The sequence below is a fragment of the Hylobates moloch genome, unplaced genomic scaffold (assembly GCF_009828535.3).
Source record: "Hylobates moloch isolate HMO894 unplaced genomic scaffold, HMol_V3 SCAFFOLD_9, whole genome shotgun sequence".
NCBI lineage: Eukaryota > Metazoa > Chordata > Mammalia > Primates > Hylobatidae > Hylobates > Hylobates moloch.
The window spans coordinates 5,835,251-5,858,776 of NW_026652284.1; the positions used below are offsets into that span (position 1 = coordinate 5,835,251).

Sequence of the window (23,526 nt, forward strand, 5' to 3'; positions counted from 1 at the left end):
CCCAAAAAAAAAAAAAAAAAAAAAAGGCCGGGTGCGGTGGCTCACACCTGTAATCCCCAGCACTTTGGGAGGCCAAGGCAGGCAGATCACAAGGTCAGGAGATCAAGACCATCCTGGCTAACACGGTGAAACCCCATCTCTACTAAAAATACAAAAACAGCCGGGCATGGTGGCACGCGCCTGTAGTCCCAGCTACTCAGGAGGCTGAGGCAGGAGAATTGCTTGAACCCGGGAGGCAGAGGTTGCAGTGAGCTGAGATCGCGCCACTGCACTCCAGCCCAGGCTACAGAGAAAGACACTATCTTAAAAAAAAAGAAAAAAAAAAACCAAAAGGGTTAAGGTTAGGGTTTTCAGTCTTTTATGACATTGACTTTTTTTTTTTAGGGTTAAGGCCACCCCATTCAGGGACCTCCTGTCCTGCTCTTCCATCCTGGCTCACTCCCCTCACCTGCTGGCCTCCTGGTCGTTCCAGGACACAATCCTTCAGGGCAGCTCCCACCTCTGAGCTGTGACATCTGCCAGTCCCTGGACTGAGATGCTTTTCCCCAGATATTGAAATGCATGGCTCCCTGCCTTCTCTCCCCACCTGCGAGCTTCCCCCCAAGTCACCTTCTTATCCTCTTCATTTGCCCTCCACGCTCCTTTCCTGTCCTCAGCACTTTCCAGCACCTGACAGGTCACATATTCCACCCTGCTGCCTCCACACCTGGTCACATCCGCAAGGACAGAAACGTTACTCTGTCTGATTCAGCGCCTGACCTCCGGTCCCAGCTGCTCCATAAATACTTGTTTAATTTATGAATTAAGGCAGGAGAGAGGCGCTGAAGAGTTTCTCGCTGGTGAAAGCCCGATGAGAGATTTCCGAGATAGGCGTGGTGAGGACAGCAGAGAAAATGACAGACACGAGGGAGGAGGTGGCCGGGAAGAGTCTGAGTGTGTTTTTAATGTGGTCGTCATGTGTCTGGAGCCACACTGGGGGCTTTACATGTGTATCTCATCCCATAAGATAGGGGCTGTTATTGTCCCTATTTCACACAAGAGGAAAGTAAAACTGAGAGAGGTGAAATGACTTGTCTAAGGTCACACAGCCAGTGGATCTAGGACTTGAAGCCAGTGTGTGTGGGGCTCTGGATCCCAGATTATTATTTATTTATTTATGTATTTATTTATGTTTTTTGAGATAGAGTCTCGCTCTGTTGCCCAGGCTGGAGAGCAGTGGCACGATCTTGGCTCACTGCAACCTCTGCCTCCTGGGTTCAAACAATTCTCCTGTTTCAGCCTCACAAGTAACTGGGACTACAAGCACACGCCACCACACCCAGCTAATTTTTGGATTTTGAGTAGAGACGGGGTTTCACCTTGTTGGTCAGGCTGGTCTTGAACTCCTGCCCTCAGGTGATCCACCCACATCGGCCTCCCCAAGTGCTGGGATTACAGGCATGAGCCACGGCACCCAGCCTGGATCTCAGATTTTAACCACATTCACGCCCTCTCATGCGTGTCTTGGTTCTTGTGTCCCTCTGCGTCTCCATCTGACAGGAAAGGGAACAGGGCACAGGACTGGCAGTCAGCAGGTGGCACTCCAAGCAGGCCCACATGCTCAGGGAGGGGCTGATCTGCATGGAGCTGGGCCCCAGGCAGGTGGCTGGGGACAGGATGACCCAGATTCCTGAAGGCAGCCTTGAGTACCAGGTGCCCCCACTTCTACACCCTTCAGGAGGGATCTTCAACTATGCTTGTGGGGCTTGAAGCGAGGGTGATGGGATTGATCCCTCAACGCCTGCAGCTCTTTCTAGTTTCTGTCTTAATCTATTGTAAAAGAAAGTGCAAAAACGCCAGCCCGGGCAACACAGTGAGATCCTGCCTCTACAAAAAACAGACAAAATTAGCCGGGTGTGGTGTGGTGCTCTCTTGTAGTCCCAGCTACTTGGGAGGCTGAGGTGGGAAGATTGCTTGAGCCCAGGAGGTTGAGGCTGCAGTGAGCCATGATCACATTGCTGCACTCCAGCCTGGGCGACACAAGTGAGACCCTGTCTCAGAAAAAAATTTAAAAACTACAGAGACCACTAAGCTGTCCTCAGCCAGGACTCTACCCATCCCCTGACCCTGAATCCACAGCGCACTGCCGAGAAACAGCAGGCTTTGCAGCTTCCGGGAGCCCAAGCTTTAGGTGTCTCCTCATGAGAATGATCTGGGGAAGGGCCCTGCCCCACCTTGTCCCCTCTTCCTGGGAGCCCCCCGTCTGCGGGCTCCGCAGCCCTCTGGCCCTCTGTGCCCAGCCAGCCTGGCAGAGGCTCCCGGCTCCAATCCCTTCCGGGCCTCCTGAGATTTCCTAGTGCCAGCTGGGGTTGCAGACCTGCCCATGACCCAAGCCCTGGCCTCACCGCAGGTAGGGGGTGACATGGAAGGAGCCGTGCTAGGTTGGAGGAGTTCTGGGAAGGTCTCTGGGACCCTTCCAGTCCAAGTCTGATTCTGTGCCACAATCTTGTTTTTAAATCAATCCAATATACAGACAGCAGATTTTATACCCTGATTCACTCCTTATAGAAGAGTCAGTATTCAACAAATATGGACTGAGCCCTATGATGCACCCCACCCTGGATCCCTTCAAAGACTCGAGATCAGTTTCCCTGCTATGATGGTCTGGGTGGCCACTACCATCACCGAGGCTGCTCGACTCCTCCGGCTGCTGCCAGGGGCTGGTGCCCAGGCCTGGCTGACCTCATCTGCTTCCCTCCTCTCAGCAGTCCCCAGGCTCAGAGGCACTGGGGGCACAGTGAGGCTCAGCCCCAGGATCGGAACCAGGTGGTTTCCGACTTCATCGAGCAGATCTGGTTGACGATGAAGTTCTGGAAGCCCCCCCGGAGAACCATGAGCCCAACTGAGAAGCTGGGGTGGGCTGAGCCCCCTGGTGCAGTTTCTGCTCCCCATCCTGCCTCACGCCCCACCCCCAAACCCCAGAGTCTCCCCAGCTCCCTCCAGGGGCAGGACTCCCCCAGCACTAGGGCAGAATGGCCCCTTCTTGAAGCCAGACTCCAGCCCCTTCTCTCAGACCCAACTGCCCCTTCCTCACCTGCCTGCCTGCCCACCATGTCCTGCCTCTGTCCTGCAGGAGGGACACCAGGGTCCAGGGGGGAATGTTCCCAGGTCTCAACCCAAGGGAGGAGAGAGCCCACCCATGGGAACAGCCAGTTCCCACTCCCCTCTAACGCCAGGCAGCCAAAATAACAGAGGGGGGCCCCTTGGGGAACACACGCATGTGAGGATGGGGACAGAGAACCAGGCGTCCACCCTCACACAAGGGCTGAGGCCAGAGGCAGAAGGAGAAACAGAGGCCTCTGGGGTAGGAGGAGGCTGTGGGCAGGGCCAGGGCAGAGGACGGAAGGGAGAGGGGCGGCCCAGCATAGGGCCCGGGACCCACAGGTGTGTCCGGAGCTGGCCCCAGACACAAAGGGCCAAGAATTGGCGGGGACATCTCAGCCGGCGGGGACACACCCTGGAGTCTGAGGTCCCCGTCACCAGCGTGCAGCTACCCAGGTAGGGGGCTCGGCCGCCATGGGCCGCATCCTTCCCCTGGGGGTCATGGGGCCCACAGTCACGGGCACCCCCGCCCTGGCCTCCCGCACAGGACTGGGCAGCTGCAGGCGAGAACGGGGCACCCAGCCCCGTTCCCGCCCCGTCCCGGCCCCGTACCTGGCTTTCACCGTCGCGGGCACGACCCCTGGCCCAGGAGGGCTCCGAGTCCCAGGAGGGCAGCCCCGGGCCCGGCCTGGAGGCTGCTAGGCGTCCGGAGACACCGGGTCCTGTCCCCATGGCGGCCGGAGGAAGCCGCGGTCTGCGCCGCCCGCCGGACAAAGCGCGGAGCCCCGCTTCCTGCCATTGTGCGGCCGCGCCCGCCCCCGCCGAGCGCGGGGACCCCGGGGAGGGCCGGGCCCGGAACAGCCCCCAGCCCCCCAGGAAGGCGGACACCTCCCTACCGCCCGGGCCCTCGCCACCCAGCCCCGGGGATCCCCGCCTCCCCGCCCGGGAACCCCCACACCCCCGCCTCCGCCCTCCCGGGCGACCCACACACCCCCGCCTCCGCCCGGCCTGGGGTACCCCCGCCTCCCCGCCTCTGCCCAGAGCCGGGGACTCCACACCCCCACCTCTGCCCGGCCCGGGGACCCCCACACCCCCGCCTCTGCCCAGCCCCCAGGATCCCCACCTTCCCACCTCTGCCTGGCCCGGGGTACCCCCACCTCTGCGCCTCTGTGCCTCTGCACGGCCCCGGGCCCCTCTCTTCTCTGACTCCCTCCTCAACGCCAATGCCGGCCTCAGAGGGCTCCTCAGAACTTGCTCTTCTCCTGGAGAGCTCCTTGAATGCTGGAGGCAGGGGGCGCTGGTGACACCCCCCTACCGTGGAGACTGTGGAGCCCCTACCCTGGGTGACTCGACCCTTGCCCAGCCCTGGGGGTGCCCACTCTGCTGTGGTCCCCACCTCACCCTCAGCGCCAACACGCACGGTCCCTCCCAGCCAGAAGGGTACCTTCCCTCCTCCCTTCCTCCTGGAGACCCCCACCCCCACCTCAGAGCCTCAGCCCAGGGGACCCCTTCTTACTCCCAGCAAGGGAGCTCTTAGAATACAGGCACAAGAAGGGGGAGGCCAGGATGGGACACATTCCCCTCGGGGTCCTTGGTCCGGCTCTCCATCTAGCCCCAGGGACACCCCTCTCTGCTCCAACACCAGCTTTGAGCCCCAGTCACACACCCACCCCAACCTCACAACCAGCTCTCATCTCAGTCCCTCCCATCAACCTGGAGACCCCTGCCTAAGAGCCTGAGCCCCGGGGACACCCCCTCACACCGACTGCTCACTGCCCAGGTACGGCAGAGGCCGAGAGCCAAAGGCTGGTGGCCTCTGAAAAGGGCCGTGGGCAGAAGGTGGGCTGCTCTGAGAGGCTGTCCTTGGCAGCCCCCAGGAGCTGGGTGAGGTGGAGGCATCGGGAAACCCTGGCGACCCACACGGCACAGCAGCCCAAGTCCCTGCGCCTCTAGGCCAGGTCCCCACCGCCAGGGGGCACTCAGCAAAGCCCGAGAGGACGCTAACCCCCAGACTCTGGTGCTGGAGTCACCACTACACGGCTGTCAAAGCGCTTTTACACTGATTCCCAGGAAGGCAGGGCAGACACCATTATCCCCATTCACGGGGTAGGGGATAAAGTGACATAAAGAGACATAAAAGTCCACAGGCAAGACTGAAACTCTGACTGTGGCTCTGGGATTCTGGAATGGCCTCCTTGGGACACTCCTCAGAACCCATGGGGGTGAGGTGGCCATGCTGTCTGTCATCAGCCCACCCACAATTGCTCCTCCTCCACCTGGTTCCATGGGGAAAGAGGGTGGGAAGGGGGCTAGGGTCCCTGAGATGGCTTTGGGAGGGCAGCAGCGGTTTATTAGAGGCTGGGAGACTTCCAGGGCTGTCTCCACTCCCAAAGCCCAGGTCATCCACTGTCTACACCACAGGCAGAGTTGTGTGTGTTTTTTGTTTGTTTGTTTGTTTTTGAGACGGAATCTTGCTCTGTCACCCAGGTTGGAGTGCAGTGGCATGATCCCAGCTCACTACGACCTCCACCTCCCAGGTTCAAGCGATTCTCCTGCCTCAGCCTCCCCAGTAGCTGGGATTACAGGCACCCGCCACTACACCCAGCTAATTTTTGTATTTCAGTAGAGACGGGGTTTTGCCATGTTGACCACGCTGGTCACTAACTCCTGATCTCAAGCGATCCACCCCCACCTTGGCCTCCCAAAGTGCTGAGATTACAGGAATGAGCCACCACGCCTGGCCAACAGGCAGAGTTTTGAAAACTAAAACTTCCCATCTTGCTTATAGTGAAATCCCACCACGGCCGGGCTTCCACCTCGCTCCCAGCTGGTCCGCACAGGGTCCACCTGCCAGTCTTTCTTCTCTCCCTACAGCTCGCCAAGCTCAGGGCCTTCTCCTCTGTATTTTCTGCCTGGAATTCCACACACCCCATCTTCAAACAGCTGGCACAGGGCCCCAAGTTAAATGTTACCTCCAAGACATCCTTTTCCCTCCTCTTAAAATAAACCACCCTTACCCTCCCACTCTCAATTCCTTTAAATTATTTCCTTCTTAGCATTTATTACTACCAGCAATTCATTTCTTTGTTCACTTTTTTATCATCATTCTTCCCTACTAGACTGTCCTCTCCAGAGGCCAGATCCTTGGCCGTCTGGATCTCACTGTGTCCTCAGCACTTAGAACAGTCCTGAGCACTTAGAACAGTCCTGGTGCATAGTAGGTGCGCTTGGTGGGGATGAGATCAGTAAACGGATGAAGGCAGAAGGGCCTTCATGCCACAGAAGGACATGGGGACAGGAAAGGGCTCGGCCAGGATATCCCTTCCTGTGGCCGACGGTCAACAGAGCCTTCCCCACTGCCAGACCGAAGGTCTCTTCCTCCTCCTAGTATCCTTGGGCCTGCTGGCCCTGGGCAGGTGAGTTCCTACTTCAAATTGGGTGGTCTTGCCCCACACCTCCACTCCCATACTGTCCCGTAGGCAGATAACTGCATTTCACTGAGCATTCCACGTGCCACTCCTGTCCCGGGAGTTCCGGGCAGTGAATCCTATTCACTCTTCTCAAAGACTCAGGAGGAGATACTGTTACGATCCCCATTTAACAGATAGAGAAACTAAGGCCTGTGTCAACTGACTTGCCCCAAAGTCACCAGCTGCTGCTACGTAGGGAAATGGGTGCCTCAGGCACAGGGCAGGGGGGGGCCTGAGGACAGCTGAATGTTGGTTTGGGCAACAGGGCCTTGGAGACTGCCTTCCTGAAGACACGGCAGATCCCAAAGCCAGCTTGTGGGGAGCCCACTGGTGTGGGGTAACCAGGTTGCATCAAGTGGAGACCACCAGGGCTGGGTCAGGGCAGATCACCAGAGGTCACCTGAGTGCCTGGGCCCTGGCCATCCCTGAGTGAGGCCGCTGCCTGGGTACTCGGCAAGGGTGGGGGACTGCTCCTTTAGGGGCAAGAGTGCAGAGCAGAAAGGAGCACCCAGCCCCTGTACCAGGGCAGTGGGGTGGGCCTGGGCAGGCTCCTGCATTCCCACCTCCTCTCTGCAACGGGGAGCTGAAACAGCTTAGGGGCAGGCCCAAGAAGTCCTGGCCCCCAACTCCCTGGGGAGGGAGCCCCTCCCCAGCCCAGCCCCAGCTCCAGGCTTGTGAGTCAGGGCTGGCTTGTTGAAACTGATACCCGGAAACCAGATGCGGAGGCTGATGAATAATGGAGTCTCCAAGGCAGGACCCCCCTACCCGGCTGTTCTCCCTCAGTACCACCTCCCCCAGCCCCAGAAAAGCAGATGGGAAACCAGGGATCCCCCAGGCATCCCTGCCCCACAACGAGTTGGGGCCCCAGCCTGGTCTGGGTGGGAGAGGGACTTCCCTGTCCAGGAAAGGACGCAGGTCTGGGGCCAGCTCCAGGCTCTGCCGACAGCAGACGGGCCTGCAACCAGGAGTCCGAGCTCTCTGGCTGGAGGGATGTCCTTGCCAGGAGTTCCCACCAGGGCTAAGCTCCCCTGGGAGCCTGCTAGTCCCAAGGCCCCACCCGACACCTTCGAAATCCAGGGGTGGAGACTGCATGCATGGGCAGGCCAGCCAGGGCTGGGTGGCTTTGCCAGGTGGCTCTCTACACTCCACCCGGCCCACCCCCGCTCCTTTCCCCTAGGCCCAGGCCTCACCCATCACCCCTTGGGTTCTGAGGCTCACCTGGAGTCAGAGCCTGACCTAAGGCCCTGCCCTGTGCTGGGCAGATGGCAGGGACACAGAAAACCTCTCCCCAGGCTAGGCCTGCCGCAGGGGCCCTGCAAGCCAGGAAGGCCCCTTCCTCCCCAGGGAGCAGTCCTGGCTGGAATGCCCAAGGCTGGGACCCAGTGCTGGGGGCGGGGGATGCAGTCTGTGAACATCCCCTCCTGCCCAGCCCCTGCAGTTCCCAGCCCCAGACCCCAGCGTGTGTCTTCGGAGCACCTGGACTAGGCAACCCCTTCCCCGGTGCAACTTAGAAGGCTCCTTGGTAGGGAGCGGGGGAAAGAGGGCATCTGCCTGGGCTTCAGAAGACCTGGTCTGGAGCCTACGTTCCCCTGCCCTTCCCCCAGTGGGCCTCAATCTCCCCACCTGTGCCAAGAGGGCATAGAATTCAGTATCTGGGGATGGCTGCCAGGTCCTAGCGTGTGCCCGGACTCTAGCTAAGGGGCAGGAGAATGGTAAAATACCCCCGAGCTCCCTCAACTTGAGGAGTTACTGAGGAATCTGTAGGGGACCTCTTGGCCTCCATTTCCCAGACTTCCACCAAGGTAGGCCAGGGCCCCCCCGGATTCACGGGTCTCCCGCATCCCCCACTCATAAGCGGGTGCCTGGGTCTGCTCAGACTGCCCGAGGCGCAGCCTCTGGCGCCTCCTGCCGGCCTCGAGAGGGCTTTTCAGCCTGGGACCGACACCGGGACTGGCCAAATGGGTAGGGTCGGCCGAGCCTCCCAGCCACGACGCTCGCCCAGGCCCCTCCAGGATCCCCCTGCCCCGCCAATACCCCCCATACCAGGGCCAGGGTCCCATAGATTCCTCACGGCCCTATCTCCGAGCCGACCCACCCTAGAGACACTGTGATGGGGGCGGGCGCTTGAACCCATTCCACCCTCACGTAAATGGAGATACAGCTGGTGAGGACCCCGTACCCACCCACAGGCCTGGCACTACGTGGGACTCTCGAATTCGGGTTCTGTCCATCGGTTTAGGGGGGTCCTGGCGCCTAGTCCCATCCCCCGTCCGGAGCGCAGCTCCCACTTCCCCGCGACTCACCTAGGAACAGGACCAGGGTCTCCTCCCCGGTGTCTAAGGCTCGGGCCGAGATTGCCAAAGCCTCATGGGGCGCGCTGGGAGAGGGGGACGGGAGCCGCGGGACGGGCTCAGTCGACTCCGCGCAAACTGGGGCGCCGGACGTAGGGGAATTACGGTAGCCGCGCGGGCGCTACCACCTGGACTGGCCGGGATGTACCAACGGCGCCGCCCGGCTGGGACGGGGGAGAGGAGGGGTCCCAGGAAGGGCTCCGCGCCGGACCCAGGGAGGTGGCTGGAGGCCGGGTCGTGGCTTGGGGTAATCCAGGATCCGGGCTCAGGGGAGGGGGTGGGGGCGTCACTGTCCCCGAGGGGCCAGCCCTTTGCAGATCTCCAAAAAGTTCAAAGTCCCTAGTCATTAACTTGGGCTTGAAGACGGGAGCTCGCCCATCCCGGAAGGGGGCTAGGGGAACCAGGGCCCGCGACAGGAAGCCTCCCCGCGACAGAAAAGCCCCAGGGGACCAGGCAAAGAGACCCGCAGGCCTAGCCCGCCCCGGAATCGCCCTGAGCCAGGCTCGCTTCCGCTCCATTGTAAAAAGCTGGATTCTGATCTGTGGCCTCCGCGGTGCCCCAGAAACAGCCCGCTTTTCTCTGGGCCCCCTCTTTTTTTTTTTTTTCTGGCCCAGGTGGTATGGCCGGAAAAGGGTGCTGTTCTGCCGTTTAGTGGTTCCCAGTTCCCCTCTCCCAGCAGCGGGAGTTTAGAATAACTCTGGGCTCAGGACTGGAAAGGGTGTGGATACAGGGGGCCCACTCGAGGAGGTGGGGTTCAGGTCCACCAGCCTGTTCCGCACTTTCAAGCTTTCTAAACCGCCTTCCCCCGACCCCTTCCCAGGCCAAAACCTCCAGACCGCCCCACCCAACCCTCGGGGCTGGGCCTATACTAGGGCAGTTCCTGGCTGGGCCAGGGATCCCCACGTCTTCACCTGCCCCCCCCAAAACTACTTAGTCAAAACCCAGGAGTCCCCTTGCATTGTTTCTCTGGCCCTGCCCCTTTCTTCAGCTGCAGATAGCCCCACCACCTCTCTCCGGGGACCAGTCACTTCCAGAGATGGCCCAAACCTGGCCATTCCCTGGGGCATCCTGGTCTGCCGCTGCTCACCCCCAAAGCATTGCCCAGGAGAATAGGTGATTGCCTCTCCCATTATTCACATCCTGCCCGTCCCTTCTCCATAGGGGCCTCAGGTCCACCCTTTCCTCTCCCTGGTCTTCATCTCACCACCCCTCCCTCCACACACGCACACCCTGACTCATCCCTGCCACCTCACAGGCCATTGTTAAGCTGCAAGGGAACTCTGAAGTCCTCCCGTCCAACCTCCACTCCACACTGCAATCCCCTCTACACTTCCCTTTCAGTCTCTTCTTGCATATGTCTCGTGATGGGGTGCTCACTACCTCTACTTCGGGGATAGCTCCAGCTGCTGGAAACTCTTTCCTGTAGTGCGCCGAACCCCACCTCCCTGTCAAGGCCCGTGGGAGCTGTGCAGAAAAATTCACCTCCCTTTCCTCCTGACAGTTCTGAGGAAATGGGAGGCTCTGACAGGCAGGCCTGGTTTGAGTCCTGATCTTGCCTTGCTTGGCAAGTCATTTTACCTCGCCACTCTGCGGGGCCCTCTCTAGGAAATGGAGATGGGGTAGGCCCCACTGCAACAGGGGAGACGGCCAGATGAGGTTCCTGTGCCACGTCCTAAGGCAGGGCCTGGCGCACAGTACGTGCTGGACCAATGGTGGCTGCTGGAATCACTACCTCCTCCATGATAAACACCCTCACATGTGGTGCCCAATGTCCCCTGTGGCCCAGGGCCACAAGTATCCTCCTCCATGCCCCCTTTGACCTGGGGCACCCTGACTAGACCTCGAGCAGTGTCCAGTGGAGCCCAGCAGGGAGCTGGGGAGTCCACACACTGTCCCGTGGCCACCTCACAGGAGGGCAGGGGGAACCCACAATATCATCAGTCTGCCTCGATCTCCCGGCCTTTCTCCATCTCCCTACACTCACGGCTCCACCTGTGTGCAAGAAGCTGGGATGGAGCCTGGGGAGGTCTCAGATCCCAGGGCGGGTACGGAGGGCACACCCAAAGTCTAGAGGTGACTTTGTTACCCCCACTCCCAGGACACCTTGCACACCTACGCTGTGCTAGGCTCTATGCTAAGCATGTTATATATGGGCCTCTTTTTTTTTTTTTTTTTTTTGAGACAGAGTCTCGCTCTGTCGCCCAGGCTGGAGTGCAGTGGCGCAATCTCGGCTCACTGCAAGCTCCACCTCCCGGGTTCACGCCATTCTCCTGCCTCAGCCTCTCCGAGTAGCTGGGACTACAGGCGCCCGCCACCACGCCCGGCTAATTTTTTTTTTGTATTTTTAGTAGAGACGGGGTTTCACCGTGGTCTCGATCTCCTGACCTCGTGATCCGCCTGCCTCGGCCTCCCAAAGTGGTGGGATTACAAGCGTGAGCCACCGCGCCCGGCCATATATGGGCCTCTTTTAATCCTCGCTGCCAGGTTATTTTCCAGATGAGGAACCTGGGGTTCAGAGAAGTGTAGTGACTTCCCCAGGGTTGCACAGCTGGAAAAAAGTAGGTTTGATCCTAGAGCTCAGAGGTACGGACTGCTCTACATATCTTTATCCTGGGGAGGGGCCATTTCTCTCCTGGGGTCTCCATGACACACAGTCCAGACCCCTCACCTGGACATGCAGGTGCTCCTAGTGCAGCCTGCCTCCCCCTCCTCCCGTCCCCTTCCCCCTGTGCCCCCTGACCTCGCTTGCCCCTTATAGCCCCCAATGTCCCTCCCCTGCTCACTCAGCTGTCCTCCATCTCAGTACCTCTTTAATCCTCAGGACTCCAGCTGCCTCCTCCAGGAAGCCCATCCTGGTTAGCCCTCCTCCCAGTGGGAACTCCAGGGGCAGGAGGTAGGGGACAGATGACAAATTCATCTCAGAAGCTCCAGCACCCAGGAGAGCCTCAAATAAAACATCAAGAGTGGGCCCAGAAGCTGAAGGGTCCAGCCCTGCCTGAAATTGGTCCTTCACCAGGGCAGCCTGGGGGGAAGTTTGGCCAGCCAGGGTCACTTCCCTTCCTTCCTCCCAGCACAGCTAGAATGTCACCTCCAGGAGGGCATTCCCTTTGTTCCCTAGAGATCTCCTAGGCCTAGAACTGGGCCTGGCACCAACAGATGCTCAGAGCTGGTCTGGTAAATGAATAAATGAAGTCATCTCCTTCAAAACGCTAGTCACATCCTGGAGAGTAAGAATAGGGTTCTTGATCAGACAAGCCTCACGCAGGCCAGGCTCTGACGATCATGCTGTGTGATGTGGGCAAGTTCCTCTACCTCTCTGGGCTTCGGCTTCCTTACAAGTCATGTGGTCATAAGAATAACGCTGTTCTCCTGAGGGTCTCAAGAGGCTTCACTGAGACAAGCAGGAGGGCCTAATGCCCCGCCTGGCACGTAAACATGTTCAGTCAGCAATAATTGTTATTATTATTATTATTGGGTGTTTTTTGAGACAGAGTCTCGCTCTGTTGCCCAGACTGGAGTGCAATTGCGTGATCTCAGCTCACTGCAATTCTCCTGCCTCAGCCTCCTGAGTAGCTGGGATTACAGGTGTGTGCCACCATGTCCGGCTAATTATTTTTTATATTTTTGGTAGAGATGGGGTTTCACCATGTTGCCCAGACTAGTCTCGAACTCCTGACCTCAAGTGATCTGCCCATCTCGGCCTCCCAAAGTGCTGGGATTACAGGCATGAGCCCCTGTGCCTGGCCTGTTATTTTTGAGACAGGGTCTTGCTCTGTTGCCCAGGCTGGAGTGCAGTGGCACAATCACGGCTCACTGCAGCCTCAATGTCCCAGGCTCAAATGATCCTCCCACCTCACCCTCCCCAGTAGCTGGAACTATAGGTACCCACCACCACACCTGGCTAATTTTTTTTTTTTTTTTTTAGACGGAGTCTTGCTCTTGTTGCCCAGGCTGGAGTGCAATGGCATGATCTCGGTTCACTGCAACCTCTGCCTCCCGGGTTCAGGCAGTTGTCCTGCCTCAGCCTCCCAAGTAGCTGGAATTACAGGCACCCACCACCACGCCCGGCTAATTTTTGTATTTATAGTAGAGATGCGGTTTCACCATGTTGGCCAGGCTGGTCTCGAACTCCTGAGCTCAGGCAATCCGCCCGCCTCAGCCTCCCAAAGTGCTGGGATTACAGGTGTGAGCCACCACGCCAGGCCTGTTTTTTAATTTTAGTAGAGAGAGGTCTCCCTATATTGCCCAGGTTGGCCTCAAACTCCTGGGCTAAAGCAGTCCTCCTGCCTCAGCCTCACACAGTGCTGGGATCGCAGGTATGAGCAACCACACCCAGCCAGTAGTGGTTATTATTATCATCATCAACAATGTTATTATTTGTTTCTCTTACCAAATCTGAGTGCCCCTCACCTCCTTTCCACCACTGCCTCTGCCTTCCTGGACTGCCCTTGCCTCTGTTCTGTCTATCCATGTTTTCACATCCATTAAAGGCCCCCTCCTCCAGGATGCCCTCCCTGACTGGCTCTGCCTCTGATAATTCAGGCATTTCTGCCCCTACAGTAAGTCTGTGCCATTTGTCCCAAAGGGCGTCCCAGTAGTGACAGGGCCCAGACTCTCCCCATGCAGGCTGGGTGACCCTCATCAGCTGACGCCAATGTCAGCTGTGCCAAGTTCCAGGCAGCCCAGGGCTGGAGGTGAGGTCTGGAGGCTGCAGAGGGACCACACCCACTCTGAGACCAGCTCTCTTCTCCCAGGCCTCACCTCTATGCAGGCTGGGCCATCCCACCCCTGCCCCTGCCTGAGCAGCTTGAGGACCCACCCTGAGAGCAGCTGCCCAGAGGAGGGGCTGGGACAGTGTGCCTTATTGCCCCAGCCGCCCCTTCAGGTCAGGCAAAAGCCTTGGGGCTCTGCAGGCCTCTGGCAGGATGTATATTGGGGGGAGCTGAGGCCAATTTGTTGCCAGGAGCCCCCATCTGGGAAAAAGGCAACCAGCCAACACCAGAGCCCAATGCCAGGCACCCTCCGTGCCAGCAGATTGTATCTGACATCACACCGCCCCCCTGCCTGGTGACCACGGCAACTGGAGGCCGCCTCCTCCCCGCCCCACCCCATAGCAGTTCTCCCTGTTCCCTCACCACGGTCCTCCTGTGCAGAATGAGTGTGTGTGTGTCTGGGTGGAGGTGCGGGAGGGGAGCGGGGGGGGTGGGGGGTGGCATTTTACATTTCCTGCAGCTGGCAGTGCTGAGACACATGATGGAAGAGAATACGGACCCTGGTATGACACAGACTTGGGTACTGGGTTCAAATCCAAGCTCTCCCACTTCCTAGCAGTCTGTCCCTGAGTGAGCCACTTCACCTCTCTGAGCCTCAGTTTCCCCATCTGTAAATGAGAATAAGGACAGGACCATCTCAGAAGGCCAGAGGGAGGAGTCAGTGAGTACTGGTGCCTGGGCCAGATGCTAAGTTGCGCAGTTATTACTATTGTCATGTAAATGCCTGCTGGGAGGGACAAAACCTGGCTCCAAACCCCAGCTCCATCTCTCATGAGCTGTGGGCCTTGGCCCAGTCACTGGACCTCTCTGAACCTCAGTGTCTTCATCTGGAAAACAGGGTGACGATGCCTTCCCTGCAGAGCTGCCACAAGCAGTGCATATGGCACAGAAAGCGGGTGGCACTGAGCCCAGCACATCACAGGCAGAAGCGCCCAGCCAGCACTATTATCCTTCTTCCTGCCCCCTTTCTCCCTGATTTATACTTCGCCCCACTCCCAGCTCCCGAGCCCTGGCACTCCAGGATCAACTGGCCCCTTCCTCCTTTTGTCATCCCCAGGGCCATGGTCACACTCACTAAGTCCCAAAGCATCTCAGACCCATGCCCAGGCCTGAAGAGTGGCCGTGTTCAACAGGAAGGTTGCCAGCTGGGCACTGGACCAGCACCGTGGGAGACCACTTCCCCTGGCTAAGCCTCAGCTTCCTCATCCGTGACATAGGGCTACAGCTCCTGTCACCTCAGAATGGCTGCTAGGACCACAGTGCAGCAAAGGGCTTTGGGGTACCCCACCCCCATGTTCTTGTAGAAGTCCCCCGACTCCACTATTCCTGAGCCGGGGGCAGGCCCTCTGCCTCCTAAACCAGACACACTGTGGCCCCACCTACACTTGAACCCGGCCCAGCCAGCCGCACCCGTGCCAGGGCTCTGTGGATACTGGTGCTGGGATAGAGAGGGCAGTTAGAGCCCTGGCCCCTCTGCCCCCAAGGGTCCCCAGGCTCTCTAGCCTCCCTACCTTGGCCGCCCGCCCCTTGTCCATGCAGGCGGGATTCTGACAGCGCAGTCCCTTCTTTTCCGCGGGGCTCTGGTCGTCTGCAGGGGAGGAGCAGAGGGCATCAGTCAGCGGGGCACCCAGGCTCCCCTGGGCCCCAGTGGCCTCTCGACCAGAGGAGGGGTGGGGCAATCTCCTCAGTCCTTCCTTCAAAGGAGGTCAGCGTCCCTTTCTCTTTTAAATGCCAACTTATCTGCACGGGAATCTGTTTGCAGAGCTCTTTTCTCCTGCAGTCCTCAGGGAAATTATCCAGATTCCACGGAGAGAAAACATCTTTGGAAATACGCTGCTCTCTCCCTCTGTCCCTCTAGTCTGGGGGACAAGTGGGGGAGCGCTCAGTGACCTTTTGGGGCCCCAGACTTCCCAGGGGGTCCCGGCAGGGCTGCTGGGGGGAAGGGGCTCCAAGATCCCAGATCCCTGCGAACCCTAGGCCCTGCATCGCTCCCTTTAGAGACAGAGGAGCCCCCGAAGGTCTGAGGCGACCCCCGCTCCCCGAGACTCATCTTTGACCCTGAATTTGGCCCACTCCAAGCTGCCTCTCTTCCTGGGGGCTGGAGTGCACCGCGGTGGGGGCAGAGCGGCCCAACCAGCGAGAGGCGGGGGGAGGGAGGAGAAGCGGGGTGCTGCCGAGGCAGGCCCCGACTTGGGGGCCGAGTTTGGGTCCGAGCGGCCCGAAGCCCGGTCGGCGCCCACCCCCTTGCCTGGAGCGGGCCCTCCCCGGAGGAGGTTAGCCGGCCCGGCCCCCCAGGCCCCCGCCCCACGCCCGCCGGGTCCCCGCCTGCACTCACCCATGGAGCAGGCCCCGGGCCGCGCGGGGGGCGGGCGGCGGGCGGGGGCGCCGGGGACGCCGGGGACGGGGAGGCCGCAGAGCCGCCGCCGCCGCCGGACCCTCGCACGGGAGGCGGGCGGGGCAGGTGGGCGGGGAGGAGCCGCGGCGGCCCCGCCTCGGGGGCGGGGGGCTGGGGACGGGAGCGCGGCCGGGCCTCGGCGCCGACGGTGTCACCCCTCCCTCCCCGGCTCCCCAGCCCCTGCGCGCTGCGGTCCGCAGGCTGCCTCCACCTCCCGCAGGGCGGGCACCAGGGCAGCTCAGGAAGCGCGCATGGCTCTGGCCTGGAGGGTGCCATCCACGCTGAGGGTGCCTGTCCGCAGGAATGCAGGCCAGGACCCACGCAGAGCCCCCACCCCAGCCCAGAATCGCTGTCTCCGAGGTCAGTTTCCATGGCAACACGGAGGCTGCCCCGCGCAGGGTGAGGGCTGTCACCGGGAGAGACTCGCCTGCCACTACTCTTGCTGCATCTCCTCTGCTGGTTCACAGTTTTAAACTTTATTGAAGTGCAAACGCGGACAGAGAAGTGCACCTGTCCAGCGAGCACAGCTCAACACATTTTCAGGAAACTGTCACAAAATAACCTGTGCCCAGACCCAGCTGCAGAGCGTCCCCACCCAGTCCCCAGCCCCTGCCACCTCCCTCGTGCCAACCGGTCCCCCCAAGGGCGCCGCCGCCCTGACTTCCAACACATCGATTCGTCTGCCCGGTCCTATACTTTATGTAAATGGCATCAGGAGATAGCAAACCCTTTGCGCTACAGAAACAGCCTCGGAGAGGTGGCCAAGAGTCTGCGGGGGCTCAGTGCTCCTGAGCCTGCCTCTGGACCCCCAGCCCACCCCGCACACTGGCGCCAGGAGGCCTTGGGCCGACAAGACCTAAGTATAGAAGATGCAGCTTCCAGCAGGGCCGGGTCCCTCTCCCAAAGGCTAAGGGTGGACTTCCCCGACCCCTTCACTGGAAGGCCTCTCAGCTGGAGCCTCCCTGCGTGGACTCCTTACATGGGCTGGGCCCTGGGACCCACAGTGACCAGAAACTGGTGCCTGCCCCAAGGAATCCTGGCACAGTGAAGTAGCACGGATCCCGGGTCTCCCAAGCTCTCTGGATTCATTCAGCAAACACACTAAAGATCCTCTGAGGGTCCCCATAAGCCAAGCTCTAAGCTGGGTGCTGGGGACCCATTGGTGACCCTGACAAGCCTTGGGGAGCTCACAGGGGGCCTGGTGGGCAGGGTAGCCCTTTGGGGGGCAGCACATCTGCATGACCCTGGGGAGGGGGCTCTCGAGGAGCAGCTGCCACAGGCATCCCGGGGCCTCCAGGCTGAGAGGGAAGCAGCTGCCTGGGGCCCTGGGCCTCCTCAGTGCACAGCCTGTAGGAACTCTCAGGATCCTCAGGCCCAGCCCAGCCTCACCCCCACACTGTGCTCATTTCCCTCTCCCAGTCTCTGCTCTCAGCCATCCAAGGGGCCAGCGATGCCTGTCCTGCCTCTAGGCTGGAGGTGGAGACAGCTGAGGCAGGAGATGGCCCTGTGAGGACTGTGGCGAGGTCCCTGCCTGCTGGGAGGAAGCTGACTTGAGGGTGGAGTGGGGTTCGGGGCTCTTGTCTGCCAGGACTCCAGCAGGCCCTCCTCTGCCATCTGCGTTTCCACGGGGACCTGGAGCCCTCAGCCAGCTTTGTAGGAGTTTCCCATGCGCCCAGCCTGGGACTTCTCCAGCTAAGCAGGACATCTGCTGTCGGTCCAGAAAGTTTCCAGGCCCCTGTGTTCTCAAAACTCTGAGCCTGGGGTTGGATTATCACACCATTTGCCCCAGGGCCTCTGGATTGTAGCCCCATATTCTGAAGGCTCCGGGCCATGTCTTCTGCCACTGGGTCTGCCTCGCCAGCTCCCTAGATCCCCCCATGACTGCTCAGGTCACAGCCACCATCGGGCCTGACTGTCCTGTGGCCTCTATGCCACTTGGGTTCTGGAATTCCTTGTCCTTTGCCTGGTACTTCCTGGCACTGGGGTCTACCTGCCTGAACTCTCCGGCCTCTGACCCCTGGTCTCAGCAGGCTCCAGGTGCTCACCCTGCCTTCTAGACCCTACACTCCTGATCCCCTGGTCCTGGCTCCCCTGGGAGGTAGCTCCCTCTGTGCTCTGCTCTAAAGCTGCAACTTCCTGCATTGCATAGGCGAGCTCCTCCCTCCTGGAGACTGCAGACACGAAGAAAAATCCATCAGGACCCTGGTAGCTCTCAGGGCCCAGAGAGGGGCCTGTGGGGCTTGGGAGTGGGGTCAGGACAAGCAGTCCCCACCATAGGCCTATCATGAGCTCTCCTGCAGGTCACCTATCCCCCTCTACAGCCTTCGAGGAAAGGGTGGGCCTGGTAAGGGGGACATATTGTATCAGGTGATATCGTACCCTGAACATAGCTGGGTTTTTCTTAATTTAATTTAATTTAGGCTGGGCGCGGTGGCTCACGCTTGTAATCCCAGCACTTTGGGAAGCCAAGGCGGGTGGATCACAAGGTCAGGAGATCGAGACCACGGTGAAACCCCGTCTCTACTAAAAATACAAAAAAAAAAAAAAATTAGCCGGGCGTGGTGGCGGGCACCTGTAGTCCCAGCTACTCGGAGAGGCTGAGGCAGGAGAATGGCGTGAACCCGGGAGGCGGAGCTTGCAGTGAGCCGAGATTTCGCCACTGCACTCCAGCCTGGGCGACAGAGTGAGACTCCGTCTCAAAAAAAAAAAAATTTAATTTAAAATTTATTTTTTGAGACAGGGTCTTGCTCTGTTACCCAGGCTGGAGTGCAGTGTTGTGATCAGGGCTCACTGCAGCCTCCACCTCCTGGGCACAAGTGATCTTCCCACGTCAGCCTACCGAGTAGTTGGGACCACCGGTGCACACCACCATATCTGGCTAACTTTTTAATTTTTTTATAGCAAGGGAGGTCTCACTATGTTTCCCAGGCTGGTCTCGAACTCCCGGCCTCAAGACATCCTCCTGCCTTGGCCTCCTAAAGTGCTGAGATTATAGTTGTTGAGCCATCTACATAACCTGGCTCAGCCAGTCAGATTTGCTCTCCTGAGACTATGAATTGAGGCAGGCCTGGGAAGGAAACATGGTTCCGATCCCCTTCCTGATAGGAGCCCACAGGCAGCACTCCTACTGGGCCCTGGAGCCTTGAGTCCATTGAGAGTCTGTCCAAATAGGTACGATGCCCCAAGATTGTTGGGGAGCAGGAACAAGGGGAGAAGCCACTCAGTGGAAATCACCCCAGAGCAGACAGGGTAGGAGAAGGCAGCTTTGTGAGAGTGGGCAGCTCTCGGGAAGGGTGGGGGGCGGCCTCCTCTGCCTGCCCTGGGCTTCCCTTGGGAGCCCTGCCTCTTTGTAGCAACCCCTCTTATGTGGACCAGCCTGAGTGGTGTCTGCTCCTCGACCTCAGCCCAACCCTAAGCGGACCTGGAACCCTGAACTCCCTCCTCTGCTAAGCAAACCTGGAACCCTGAACCTCCCCTCCAGGCAGACGTGGAATCTTGAACTCCCCCCTCCCCTAAGCAGACCTAGAACCCTGAACTGCCCCCTCCCCTAAGCAAACCTGGAACCCTGAACTCCCCCCACCCCTAGCCAGACCTGGAACCATGAACTACCCCCCTTGAGGCAGACCTGGAACCCTGAACTCCACTCGTCCCTAGGCGGAGCTGGAACCCTGAACTCCCGCCACCGCATGCCAGACACTGCCTCCCCACATCTGCGGCAGCGCAGCTGCCCTCCTGGCTCCCCCACCTACCGTCCCAGGGAGACCAGGACCCTTGGCCAGGCAGAGGAGCCTACTCGCCAGTTCTCCCCCGACCCTGTCTCAGTTGCAGGAGGCCACTTTGGCTTTGTCCTGAACGTGATCTCTACCAGAACTGGGCCTCGGGGTGCAGGAAGAACGGCCGGCAGCCATGTTTTGTTTGGCTGAGAACAGGGTTTCGAAAGAATTTAAATTGGTTGTCAACTTTGAAAAGTCAGGAGATTTCACATAAAAATCCATATTTCTGGCTTCTCTTGACAAACCAGAGGAGCCTGGCAGCTCTGGACCCACGTTCTGGACGGCTCCAGCTCCCGAGCTGTGTCTGCCTTGGATCAGCACAAATGCTTCCAGCCTCCACAGTCCCCGCCACTCCCTGTCGCCCCACCCTAGGCCCCTCACTCTGCTACTTGCCGGACACAACTGAGCTTCTGACCCCAGCCCAGCCCTTCTTGGTGCTATTCCTTTGCCCTCCCCCAGTATCCTCCCATCGCTGTCTGCTGCCGTCCTGCCCACTCTTCAAGGCCCAAATTGAAGGCTGCTGCCTTCAGGAAGGCCTCCCTATTGTCATATATCCCAGTTCCAAGTGAACGTGCCCTTGCTGGACTCCCACTGTCTTGAACCTTTGAACCAACACCGACCTGTCTTCCCCATCAGACGGCTTCACAATGACCACAGCTCTCACTTGCCAACCACCTGCTGGGAACTCTGCTGTCCACAGATGGTGTCGTTTCACCATCTAACTCTGTGCAGAGGAATGATCATTGTCCCCATTTTACAGATGAGGAAACTGAGGCGTAGAGGGTAGAGAGATTTGTCCAAGGTCACACAAGTAATGAGAGTAACGAGGCTGTGAGTGTGTAAGCCTCCAAGCCTGCGCTCCTAAGCACCAGGCTACAGTGCTCCCATGGGTGGGGCCTGACACAATTAGCTGTGTGGAAAACGTGAATTGGTCCCCCCATCATGACATGAGTGTCCCCTTTCCCCATTGGCCCCAGGCTGACACAAGTGCACGGAAAACCACATCATTCTCATCTTCTCCAGGGTAGCCCCTCACCTGTGAACCCTCCACTCCGATGAAAGCTTCTGTCTCAAGAAAACAGGCCCTCCCTGCCCACCACCTCCCAACCACAGGCCTGGCCATGCAAAGGCTGCCCCTCTCAGGAAGCAGCTGTGGCCTTGAATGTCCCCTCCCGCGTGAGCCCCACCCTCCTGGGCGCCAGTCCATGCCTGGGCAGCTGCTGCAGGCCATGCTGGGGCTGGACCTCTTAGCCGCAGCAGCCTGGGGAAGGGCAAGATTTGTCCCAAACCTGGCCAAACGCCAGAGGGGCATGTCCTGAGTAAATGGCTGCTGGTCCCAGGATATCCGCCAGTCCCTATGCAGGACACACTGGTTGGAGCGTCACTGGAGGCCTGGGGAGGAAATGTGTTTCTGATTCCCTTCCCAAAGCGCCATGGGGCACCTTGGGGCAGGTCAGTGAAGTAGGGACCCAGCTACAGGGAGGGGCATGGACCATGGCCAGGACACTGCTTCTGCCTACAGCCCAGAACCACCGCTGGCGTAGTCCCCGGGGACCGGAGAGCTGAACACCGGCCTATCCACCCACACTGCTCGAGCTCAGTAAGAAGAGGTGGGAGGGCACATTCAGGATTCCTTCCTGGGGCCCGAGAAACTGTCCACACAGCTCTGCACGCAGGCCTGCGGCCAGCCGGCCACTTCCTCCAGTTGAGGCTGCTATGGGCACCTGCCCATCTGCCCCCCATGGGCTTCCTCCAGAGGTTCCTCAGAGGAACCGAGAGTGACCAAGGGCAGAACAGAAGCGCGGCTGCAGAAATAGCTATGAGATCCCAATTCCCGACAGTCACACTCCAAGCGCCAGTCCCGCCCCCATCACAGGCAGGGCTGGCATCAGCCCACCCTCCATGGGCCCCGGCCAGGGTCTGGCTGGCACAGAGGACAGAGCCCACAGAGACAGCCATGTGCCCAGGCTCACCCACCCGGCCGCCTCAGCTCACACATGAGACGTGTTCACATGCTGTGACCCAGCCGCTGTGTGCAGCCCCCCGGCGCCTCTCTGCCGGCCCTGGGGAGAGCTGGGGTGGGCACACGTGGGTGAGGAGGTCACAGTTCTGGTGCTCAGGCTGAGGGTGTACACGGTGTATCTGGATGCCACCACTTGGGATCTCAAAGGCCTCGCCACACCTCACCAGGATAAAGGGGAGTCCAAGAATGGCCTTGACTCAGAGAGTGGGCATGGATATTCCAAGAGCGTAGGTTTAAAGAGCTCTTGAGGCTGGACATGGTGGCTCATACCCATAATCCCAACACTTTGGGAAGCCAAGGCAGAAGGATCATTTTAGTCCAGATGTTCAAGACCAGCCTGGGCAACATAGAGAGACCCCATCTCTACAAAAACATTAAAAAAACCAGCAGGGCATGGTGGTGTGCACCTGCAGTCCCAGCTACTTGGGAGGCTGAGGCAGGAGTGCTGCTTGAGGTCAGATGCAGCGAGCTGCGATCTCGCCACTGCACTCCAGCCTGGGTAACAGAGTGAGACGACCCTGCCTTTTTTTTTTTTTTTAGACGGAGTTTTGCTCTTGTCACCCAGGATGGAGTGCAATTGTATGATCTCGGCTCACTGAACCTCTGCCTCCCGGGTTCAAGTGATTTGCCTGCCTCAGCCTCCCAAGGAGCTGGGATTATAGGTGCCTGCCACCATGCCCAGCTAATTTTTTGTATTTTTTAGTAGAGACGGGGTTTCACCATGCTGGCCAGGTTGGTCTTGAACTCCTGACCATAGGTGTTAGGCCTCCCAAAGTGCTGGGATTACAGGCGTGAGCCACCGTGCCCAGCCTACCCTGTCTTAAAGAGAAAAATAAAGAGCGCTTGGCACTGGGTAAGCCCTCTCTACGTTAGCTGTGTGGCCAGTGTGATCGAGGGGCCCCAGAGCTGTGAAACCCCAGAAGCGGGAGCCGCCTGTCCCAGAGGCAGGAGAGACAGGCGGCTCCATAGATGTGATTCCTGCATCTGAGCCGTGAGGGCATCCCAGGGGTAGGGGCCAGCAGGGTGACTGAGGTGTAGAGAATAACTAAGAGAGCCCAGGGAGGGCCTGTCTGTGCAGCCAGCCAGCAGCCCCACTCTGCCCCACTCCTCCCCACTCCTCCCAGAGGAGCGCAGTCTGAGTGGGGGTGAGGGGTGGGACACAGCTCCCATTGGCTGGCCCTGCTGGCTTGGGGCCGGGGTGGCTAAACGACCTGGGGCAAGTCTCTGGCTCTGTTGGGTCCTGTAGCACCGTACCTGCCTCAGGTAGGCAGGAAGCTGCCGGGTGAAGAAATAGAGCAGCCTGCCCCCCATCCCACCCTCCGACTCCAGGACAGTGCCTGGCTGAGGGTGGAGGGGAGCTTTGCCCCCCCAACATCAGCTGCCACGCTCCTCCTCACCCCACCCCCACATCCTGTGCTGCCTCCCGCATCCCCACTGCCCCTCTCACGTCCTGCCCTCCCTGCCTCCTGCACACAACCCGATGGGGCCTGGAGCTGCTGGGGCCTGTGGGACACCGTACCTGCCTCTCCCGACAAGCAGCCACATTGCCCCTCCTCCACAGAGGGGGGCTGGTCACAGGCAGGGACTCCAGGCCTTCATGCCCACCCGGCATCGTCCTCCCTCCTAGGAGCAGCACTTCCCTTCTCTCTTTTTTTTTCTTT

The 23,526-nt window shown here is 59.5% G+C and overlaps 2 protein-coding genes and 1 long non-coding RNA gene across 10 annotated transcripts in view; 1 reads left to right on the plus strand and 2 right to left on the minus strand.

Moving 5' to 3' along the window:
* PLEKHG5 (pleckstrin homology and RhoGEF domain containing G5) overlaps positions 1 to 16,387 on the minus strand; it is a 35,578-nt gene extending 19,191 nt beyond the window's left edge. Inside the window, exons 1-3 of one of the 8 annotated variants that reach the window (XM_058444170.1) lie at positions 16,010 to 16,387; positions 15,186 to 15,262; positions 14,174 to 14,282 (exon numbers count right to left, since the gene is read on the minus strand). Coding sequence is in view for 5 of the 8 variants with exons in the window: in XM_032758740.2 (XP_032614631.1) it covers positions 3,694 to 3,813 (120 nt within the window). In the remaining 3 variants the exon portion in view is untranslated. Of the gene's footprint in view, positions 1 to 1,358; positions 1,526 to 3,693; positions 4,032 to 8,854; positions 8,956 to 14,173; positions 14,283 to 15,185; positions 15,263 to 16,009 lie in introns of those variants that run through there. The other 7 variants (XM_032758742.2, XM_032758744.2, XM_032758740.2 and 4 more) reach the window with 7 other exon arrangements.
* NOL9 (nucleolar protein 9) overlaps positions 1 to 23,526 on the minus strand; it is a 239,836-nt gene that overhangs the window by 168,170 nt on the left and 48,140 nt on the right. The window lies entirely within an intron of this gene.
* Positions 9,073 to 12,109, plus strand: LOC131384229 (uncharacterized). The gene is made up of 2 exons (XR_009214880.1): positions 9,073 to 9,149; positions 11,724 to 12,109. It is a non-coding gene; the product is annotated as an uncharacterized LOC131384229 (long non-coding RNA).